The 10513-nt window shown below is 31.3% G+C and overlaps 1 protein-coding gene and 1 non-coding gene across 2 annotated transcripts; both read right to left on the bottom strand.

Annotated features, from left to right (window-relative positions):
- Positions 1-214: 214 nt before the first annotated feature.
- On the bottom strand, positions 215-3317 carry LOC149533157 (alpha carbonic anhydrase 7-like). Its single transcript, XM_089803736.1, has 7 exons — positions 3111-3317; positions 2753-2955; positions 2461-2567; positions 1274-1376; positions 1005-1178; positions 857-910; positions 215-528 (listed from the first exon to the last, which is right to left on the bottom strand). The coding sequence occupies exons 1-7, from the start codon at positions 3193-3195 to the stop codon at positions 436-438; spliced, it is 819 nt and encodes a 272-aa protein (XP_089659862.1). The 5' UTR covers positions 3196-3317; the 3' UTR covers positions 215-435.
- A 6888-nt stretch (positions 3318-10205) lies between these two features.
- Positions 10206-10277, bottom strand: TRNAC-GCA (transfer RNA cysteine (anticodon GCA)). The gene has a single exon. It is a non-coding gene; the product is annotated as a tRNA-Cys (tRNA).
- Between the last annotated feature and the right edge of the window lie 236 nt (positions 10278-10513).

Below are 10513 nucleotides of genomic sequence, written 5' to 3'. Positions count from 1 at the left end.
GGTTAAATGCCAGAATTCAAAACAAATTCAGTCTTTAAATACCAAAAATAGTAAAGCTTAAAAAAACCAAGGCAAACAGAAATAAAAGTCATAATATAAAATGGTTTATGATTTTAAAAAGAAGATACCCATGGAATCAACAGCAAGTGAAAAACATTAATCTCAAAGGTGACAGATACGCTCAGGCTATGTTCCAATATAATGTACTTAAAGATTTTTAAATTTTTTTTTTAAACTTTAGATTTCAAAAAATACAGTTTTTTTCTTAAATTGTTTTGTTACAATTGTCTGGTAGATAGCCCCATCCAGCATAATTTACTATTCACCAATCTCTATTCCTCTGCTATACATTTATTTTAATTTCGATTTTATATAAAGATGCCCAAAAGAACATATGAAGTCCCCACTAGCGGCCGAAGTAATGGATTTGTAAAGTCAAATATGCTTGGAATTACGAGTGCGTGGGGTATACAATCCCACAACTCGTCCATTTTCAGATTGAGTTGGCCTTGCATTCTTTCCAAACCCCTGCAAAATCAATCACCACCTTATTATCATTTCAAAAGGAAAAATATCTTACTCTATTGTTTTTTCAAATAAATTTACATGGCAGCCTTTGATTCTGTGAGAGATTTTTAATGGACATTTTCATTTTTCTTGTTTCCTTTTTCTTAATAAGATTCATACATGACTCAATATGTTGATGAATACAATCAATTTAAAACATTTCATCCATAAATACATCTAAAAATCTACAAATTCCATCTCAGACTTTTTGGAAAAAAACTTTTATGAATATAATCAAAACAAAAAATCTAAACAAGAGTTGGAAAAAGCAAAGAGGAGTATGACATACATCATGCACTGCCATTATTAAATTTCTCACTTGATCCCTTGACACAGTTCTTACCTGCATTAACTTCAACTTTATCAGCTCATAACTAACAAAAACTTCTAGACATTTTTAAATTCATAATAACAGCTATTGAATTCATTAAACTTACCTTATGTACAATGATCCAGGTGACTCCTTCAGTACATGGAGGAGTTGTTAGAGAACCTGTGTATCTGTAATATTTTCTGCTCCCAAGCTTTATATGCTTGGGATCTATGATTCCTAGTGTCTCATCAGCATCTGGTTCCATGTCGTGACTAAGGGCTGAGATTTGATTCGTCAGCTGCACATAATAATACATGGGTCTTCATTAAAATATGATACACCCTCTGATCTTATAGAAATTAAGGCATACAATGAGAAAATGAATAGAAAAACCTCTGCAAGGAATGTATCATGTCTCCCATATTTGTATAGGATTCCGATGACCACCGTTCTCTTGTCTTCTGTTTGGTGGACCATATGTATTTCCAATGGATATCTACAATACACCAGGTTTCATCACAACCAAACGTTAAACAACATCACCATATTGTTAATAGAAAATGGAAGACTATAAAAAGCACAAGTCCAGATTAATGTAACAAATCTTAAATCCAAAGGCATCTTTCAACAAAATGTGCCTATCATCATAATGGGACACTTGCATTCTTGGATAGGTTATCCTATGGATGAAGAGATTATATATATATCATATAATACGATTTATTTTTTAATGAACAATTTGTAATAGATTATCATTATCAAATAATTGTTTAATTAAAAAAATTATTTATCAAATGTAAGTCTAAGCCATCACCCATCAAAACAGAATATATATGGTTATCTTGTATGCATCTGTATATTATGTCTTATCAGTCAAAAAATAGAAGTCAAAATATCTTTTACTTTAATATATAAAAAAATAGACATCATAATTCTAAATGTTACAAATAAATATCCTACCTATTACAGCAAATAACTTACAAAGTCTTTTAATTAGTTTTTCTATTATATCCAAATATATATAACATAATAACAAAATATACTAGAAAAGGATTATGAAAGTCTGTTAAAAATTATACTGCAGATTACTACTTTCCTAATATTAACGAGGAAAACTGAATCAGACTTCTTAAAAGTTGAATATATTCTAGCAGATATTTTAACTAATGAATATGGTCAAGTATTTGGTCTTGATTGTAAGTGAACTGTTTTGGTGAAAGCTCTTTTTATACAGGCTGCTTTTCAGACTGGATTGCCACGGATTGAGTTGGATTTAATTCTAATAAATCTGCTATCAGTCAAACAGCGTGTCATAATAATCGGTATGAATTAGTATAATAGATGTATAATAATTTTGCCAAAATTATTTTTCTTTCAATCAGTAGATCATACTTAATCATATTTTCTATTTCTAAATGACGAGGTATCCAATATGATTGAAAATGTTCGTATACTCCTGATTAAAACCAAATACTATCGTACAAGATCTAATAATTCCAAATGACAAATCACTTTTTAAAATGATAGAAATCATTTCCATTTGGGCAAAGGGATAATGGATCTCATCTCATACAATATACCTTGTGCCGTAAAGAGTGTGCTCAGCAGGAGAGTGCCAATGGCATTGCCTGAGAGTAAAGTTAGTTCCATCAACATGAATGGTGCCTGCCCCTTTTGTCCATTTCACCTGTACTATTAAAAATGTTAGCGAAATCAGATTTCCACAATCTATATCAATGAATTCTTATTTCTGAGTTTGATTGCGTAATTTTTTTTATCATCAACATTTCAGATCACACTACACGATCTAAGAGAGCCAATACATTTCGAAAACATATTTTTACTTTTTCAAACACAAACAAAACAGATTACCATGATGTAATGGCCCATGTTCACAAGAGATGCATTAGCTGCTTTATAGCTCTTGTGCAACTTTCCCAGGCTGGGGTATATCTCAATATCTCTCTTTATCACATCAATAGGAGATTGATGTCTACCATCACCACATCTTCTCCACTCTTCCTTGAGATCTCCCCAGTGTGAAGGCCCCCTCACACCATTGTAATCAAACTCCTCTGCTCCAACATTAACCATTCAAACAAATCAAAATAACAAAACATACCCATCCCATTCCCTTCAATCAAGAATTCTAAAAACAAATGAAAATAACATGCATACCCATTCATTCCCTTCAATTAAGAACACAATAAGGGATCAGCATTACATTTACCTGATTTTGCTGCTTCAAAGCCCATAATGAAGCCTACAAAGATAAAAATTCTCAATACAGAATGCATCATCTTCTCCATCTCCATGAATCTGGATACTTTGCTAGTCGAAAACTCCAGAGGCAGAAGTAGTTATTATATTGTCACAAAACTTAATTATAAATTGCTAATGGTTATTAAAGTGGGTAATATGGGGTGTTAATCCCTTTTGTGTTTTTCTGGGTTTGTACATTAGTTGAAGGGAGTGGAAAAAGAATCCAGGGTTTTTCCACTTTGCTTAATTGTTATTCATGCAGCATTTCTGTTGGGTCCTTCATGTCAGTTGAGATTGTGACATTAAAGTTGAATTAGTGATCTGCAACAGCATTCACAACAGCCTCTCCTCAACATTGAGTGGACACTGTGACATTTTCAATGTTTCTTTTGCGATTCCTACGTACAAAAGTGGATTGCAGATGTACGAGGATATGGTGCTTTTCTTCCGCTGTGGGGATGATGCCAATGCCGACCTTAGAATAAAGGCAGTCATATGAAACAGCAGTGTTCCTTTCCAGTCATTTGATGGAACATTTTAAGTATAAAATATTTTCTGATGCAAGAGCATAAGAACAGATGCATCGCTTATGACTAGAGCTTACGAACTATCAGAAATTGAAGGGAAATTAGTTTCTTAATTGAGTTTCTAGACTGATGTACGCGTGAAGGAATTTGTTGTTCATAACCTCTTCGATCTCATGTAATGAGATAAATCAGTACCTTGTTTTAGCACATGATTAGGAAGTTTGCCCAAGAATAGGAGTGGTTTAGATTTTCTATGACTGGAGAAATTTCAATTAAGATATGACACTTCGTTATTGAAGGGAAATGAAATGTCAATAAGATATGACACTTCCTTATTAAAGGGAAATGAGTTTGTTAATTGAGCTTCTAGACTGATGTATGTGTGAAGGAATTTATTGTTCATAAGCTCTTGGATCTCATGGAATGAGATAAATTAGTATCTTGTTTTAGCATATCTTTAGACCGTTTTCCCAAAAATTGGAGTGGTTTAAATTTTCTATGATTAGAGAAATTTCAACAAGTGCCACATGGTGGCTTAATACTTGTCTTTAGTTTTTATATAAATTTATTATACTATGTTTAAAAAATTATTAATAAATATAATTATTTATATATTATAAATAAATTATAATATGAAATTAGTAATGTTTTCATAATAATTATATAAAATAAATAATATTAATATTTTAGTATTTTTTAATGACAAAAGTTATATTATAAGAAAATACCATATTAAAATATAAAAATATAAATCAACGTAATTATATTCAAAAAATCATTAAACAAATATGAATCATATTAGTTTTTAAAAAGAATTAGTTTTAAAATTCATAGGCCAAATGAGCTCACCCAATCAAATAATTAATTTGAACATGTAAAAATAAAAAAATTTAATCACTAGTAAGATATGACACTTCCTATATGATAGAAGAAAGGAAAAGGAATTGGAATGGAATAATGTGTATGATTTTATGGACCATTCATTTTCTCTACTAGTTCAGTAGTGTGAAATAATAAGTGCATACTATATTTTAATTTATTATACATATATTAGTTTTTTTTTTTTCTAAATTCATATAATTATGAACTCAATTATCCATTTCAATTACTTTATTCCTTAATATTTTGGAAGAATTTTCATTGTAGCTATGTACTGTTCTATTTGAAGTAATTATTTAATTTATTTTTTATTAGATGGAAAAATAAATAATTATAGAGATAAATAAAGAGTATAATAGAAAAATATAAAGAGCTCCCTTCAATGGTTTATATTAAAACATAATTGTATTTTATTTTATTTAATATTGATTGTAAAAATTAGTCAATAATTATGTTATATATTTTTTTATAAATAGGTGTGTCACAATACACTATATTATGTTTGATTTTAACTATCTTAAATGGAAAATAATAATCACATATCACATCTAAATACTTACATAAAAGTAGGAGGGAAAAAAATACTGATAAAGACGTGATAAAAAATGGTAAAACATTTTTTAAAACCAAAACTTACCTAAAGAATAATAAATTAAAATTACGTTGTCCTAAAATCTTGGCTTAAGATTATACATATAAAATATAAAAGTCTAAAATAATTAAGCCACCTTACCGATTTTAAATGAGGGAAATGGTTGTGTTTTCAAATTCTGAAGAGGAGTATTTTTGCTAATACTACATTATGTTATCTAAGATAAGCCAATCATTATAAGTGTTATGTATAAATTAATTGAAATTCTCACTCTTTTTGTCTTTGGTTTTGATATACAAGTCTAGGTTACATGAAGAAGATTGTTGATTTAAGGAAATCTCAATTGTATGAATAGATCAATCATACTTGATTACAAGTTTTCTTTGACTTTTTTATTACTTGCAAGCCTTTCATTCAAAGACTAAAAATATGTGAGAAGAAGAATATATATAGCTTCAAGAAGAAAAACTAGAAAAAGAACAGCTTAGATCTTAAGAGAATATATGACTACACCACCATCTTTTTTCATTCATCGGGTAAAACCCATAGGGTCTTCACTAAAGGGGCAATACAATACCATGTGTGTTCATATTGGGAGGTTTAAAATCAGAAAAAATAAATGGGGAGGAATGTATTGCTTGAATAGGGGGAAAGGGGGTATATTGGGGGTGGGGAGGTGGGGGTTTGTATAGGAAAATAAGTTCAGAGGATATTGGGTGGGTATTGGAGGGGGGTGACAAAAAAGAAATTTGGGGCAATATTTTTTGAAAAATAGGTGGATTCTTTTGTAAGAAACAAACACATCTACTATGACTCGGGCTCACTTTATGAATCCCCATGGGTTTTAAGAAACAAAAGATAATTTTAAAATGTTCACTAAAAATAAGGACACAACCACACCAAATGATTAACCATGCTACAAAATAGCATCCACTAAACTCAAAAGCCCAAATAATATACTAAAATAATAATAATCCTAGAAATTTTTGGCATGCAAAGCCCCAAACATATAATGGAGATTTATTCAAACGAAAACACATTTGCAATAATGATATAAAAAAAATTGAATATATAAATGAGAGTGTGATGGAGGGAAATTGGATGGGTTGAGCTAGGCTAAGAACCCTATCGTCCACCCACATTGGAATACAAACACACCAAGAGGTGAGTATGATTGACTAACCCTTGGTGAAAGAGAGTCAATTCAATACTTATGCTCTTGGTTCTTTCATTCCTTGAATTTATTTCTTAGAATTGAGAGGAATGGGCTAGGATTTCTATGCAAATAAATATAACTGACAAAAGCATACTTTCTAAAAGCACAAATTAAGTACAAATGTAAATTTTGAAGAGATTTTGTACACCTATGACTCAAATCAATGTTGCCTTAAAGTGGATCTAATTTTCTAGCATTCAAGATTGCACAAATTGATGTCCTTTCAAATCTAGGTTCCTATACTATTTAAAACTAGACCTGAATTGAATATCAACTATTTTGGAGATGAATAAATTAGCTACGATAATTTGTTATGTGACTGAGTCATCTAGGGTGATTTGATCCCTACAGATGAGATTAAAATTCACAAATATAGAAATATCTCAAAATGAGGAGTCAAATTTCCCTACCAAAATTGAATCTCAACTATCTCTACACCAAAAAAAATAGAGAAATAACATATTTATGTGGTTATATGGGATTCTCCTTAGTAAACCCCACATTATTGTGATCCTTCTTCTATGGATAGCCAATATGATAAAAACAAAGTGTGTGTGTTCAAGTGTGTCTAAGATTGCTATGAGCTAAGTGTAAAAATGTAAAACCTATAGATCTACTCAAGTTTTTAGAGTAAAACCCTATATGAAAATGTAATATTGAATATAGCTGAAATCATGTAATTGAATATAAATATGAAGCCTAAATGTATGGGTCTGAAGATAATGAGAAACCATACCAACTACAAGGGTAGAGTGTTGTATTTTAATCACCAATCAATGATCTCCTAGTCATCTTCATAATTTTGTTAAAGCCTTGTGTTGACAATGTAGTAGTTTAGTGTTTATGCATGGAAATGACCCTTGATCATGGTGCTTGATTCAATTTAACTTGATTTGTAGATCTTCACTTTACAGGATGTCTTCAAATTATGGACCCAACCTTGAAAATTGCTTTCATCTCTTCAAAATGAAGAAAGATGCTTGCTGAATTATGCATTATTAGATGAAAATCTTGAGGAAACTTGATAGGATTTTAAATTTCCCTCTCAACCATTAAGACCCACCCCCAATTTAAATTTTGAGGAAAATATGTGGGCCAAGTCAGTTTTGGCAACTTAGTCCCATAAAAAAGCCTCCAAAGAGATCATAAATGGAGCAGGGATGCCAAATTTCAAGGGAATCAATTGTGTTATTGTATTTGGAAGGAAAATAAAGGGTCACACATGGTAACATAGTGCTTATGTAATCAATAGATAAATGAATAGACAAAATAACTAAGGGGCACACCTAGGAATAAGGGCCCATGGTGATTTTTTATGATATTCAATTAGGAGAAGACTCGTGTTTTGAACTAGGTGTTTGTTAAGTGCAATATGAAGCCCTAAAATGCATGCTAAGATGAAAAATGCTAAGGTAAGTGTTAGTCAAGTGTGGAATTGTACACACCAATGAGGTGCTTATAATTTGTGATGGTGCGAAAAGTAGACCTTGAAACCTTGTTGGACATGATACCTTGATTTTTTCTCTAGCCTAGTGATGACCAAGTTCTACACAATAAGCATTAAATCAAATATGCAATCATAACAAACCACATATTCTATGCAAAACAATTTAGTCAAATATAAGCCTTTTATAAATGAAATATATTCATTGAAATGGGCTCTATAACCTTTCCTTATCATCTCAACAACTTCTAAAATGTAAAATCATAGACACGGCACATGAATAGCTTGTTAAAATGACACTAGAAAATGTGATGCCATGGAATGCAATAACTACAACAAATGTGGTGCTACAAATATTTTAATTATGTTAATCCTTAGTACCTATTGAAATCTATAACTTAAACCTTGAAAATTCCTTTAGATTTGCTACAACCCTTATCACCCAAAGCAATGACAATAGAGAACCGTTAAAAAACATATGCATAGTAAAAAAAAAATTGCAACGATGACAAAGAGAATAACTAAATGAAGTGACAATAAACCTTGAAACCTCACTATGTAATGCCCCAAATATGTGTATTTGGAAAATGCAAGAGGTTTTCCCTATTTTATACATAAAATGCGTAGTTAGAAGCATCAAAGAAGGGCTATAAGAATTCACTTTAAAATAAATGCATAACCACTCCAAACTAATAATGCTACTACTTAGTATACACTAAATCCATTGTCAGGTCATAATACAAAATTCCCTATTTAATGTATAATCCTTAGCATTGAGACCAAGTAGAATGTAATCCATTAAGGAAAAGTATGTCTAGTAATGCCATCAAAACAAAAGCTATGCATAATGATAGTAAATCTTGGAATCCTCATTATGAAGCCCAAAATTTTCTCTTCAATCCATTTGTGACTAATACACTTTAAGCAAAATTAATCTTCACTCTTCATTAGCCACATATCGTATACAAAATCAGCTACTCCAATATGGGCAAAACCTTCTAATTTTGTTGCAATCCTTAGCATCGAGATCCAAGAATGCAAACATGAATAAATACCCTTGTGAAGACAAAAGGCATAAATAAGAACACAAATTAAACACAAATGCTTGTCAATATGATCAATGTATCAAATCATCCCCTACATGTTTACACATTTTACATTCATGGATATCACCATAGTGCAAAATATGACATTGATAATATGAGTAAAAACTCAAACACATGCAACGTTACTTAAATGAATGCCTTTAACAAAGAATCAAGGACTAAGGAACATAACCATTCCTCAAAGTTGATACAAGAACATGAATCATAGGTTGAATGCCTTAAGTAAGACCCAAAGATTTATATGTTGAATCTCTTGACTAAGAGTTCAGGATTGAGAGGTGTTCATTTCACTATCTAATAAAATGTATGAAAACCTCTTTGGCTGAGAGTGAAGGGCATTTCATGAAAGTCAACACAAGATTCAAGGATTATCAATTCCACCAAAGTAGATACAGGGCATAAATCATTTGTTGAACCTCTTACTAAGAGCCAAGGATTGAGGGGTGTTCATTCTACTTCCCAATACAAAAGAATGAGCTACATTTGAACCTCTTTGGCTAGGAGTTGTGGATTAAGATTGTACAAGGATTAAGAAATATATCCATCCCACAATAGTCAACCGAATTTATAGATTGGACCTCTTCGACCAAGAGCCAAAGATTGAAGAATATCTCTTCCACTAAAATCATAAATGCATGATCCCAGCCTCCTCCATTATGATATATTGATATCATGCTCAACAAATCATAATTCCCAATAAATTCATTCAAAACTGTTAAACTTAACCAAAGATCAAAAGCCTATTATCTAACTTTGAATGAATTTCCCAAAAAAAAATCATCTATTCAAGTCATTTAGATAAATTCCATAGGAAATTAATGGGAAAGTGAGTCCAGAAGATTTGCTGGCTCCAGCAGGGATCACCAATAAACGTATGTGAGAGCGTGCTAAGAATTATGAGGTATAACCCTTTGGTAATTGACTTTCTACATTCTTCCATACACTCAGATGGGGTTCTCCTTACAAGGAGACCCATGGAGTAATTCAGACTCTCACAACATTCAGATGCAAATAAGTGACTTGTTTCTAAAATAGAATTTAGGATTCATCAAGTATAATCTATTTCCCTCTTGTCGATCATAGGCCCACAACATCTTGTAATATCTCAACCTTGAGGCAACTTAATTCATGTTCTGGCTTTGGAAGTAGGCAAAACAGAAGTCTTTGACATATGATTGAACGAATGCGTTATTAGATTGTCAAACGTGGTTTAACTGGACAGAGTCGCCAGCACAAACACAAACTGCTACAGATTCTACGTATCAAACACGAACTGCGTAAAAAAGTGAAAACAACAGAAGGGCCCAACCGGGTTCGAACCGGTGACCTCTTGATCTGCAGTCAAATGCTCTACCACTGAGCTATAGGCCCATTAAGAAATGTGAAATAAAATATAAACTTAGTTCCATTTTCATTGGTAAAGGGATTGAGAATTGGAGTTTTTTATTCTGGTATTTGTTATTGTATATTCTTTTGGTTCAAGAAAATCAAAACTGGAATTGCAGTTAAAATTGAAATTTGAATTTTTTAAAATTTGGGTATAAATCTATTTGATCTAATCAAGTTTGAAAATCCATTGTGATGCACTGCAAAATTCACTACCTATC

The sequence above is a fragment of the Cupressus sempervirens genome, chromosome 10 (genome assembly GCF_028749045.1).
Source record: "Cupressus sempervirens isolate cs-2001-9-10 chromosome 10, ASM2874904v1, whole genome shotgun sequence".
In the NCBI taxonomy this organism is placed as follows: domain Eukaryota; kingdom Viridiplantae; phylum Streptophyta; class Pinopsida; order Cupressales; family Cupressaceae; genus Cupressus; species Cupressus sempervirens.
This window is presented reverse-complemented; position numbering and strand designations above follow the sequence as displayed.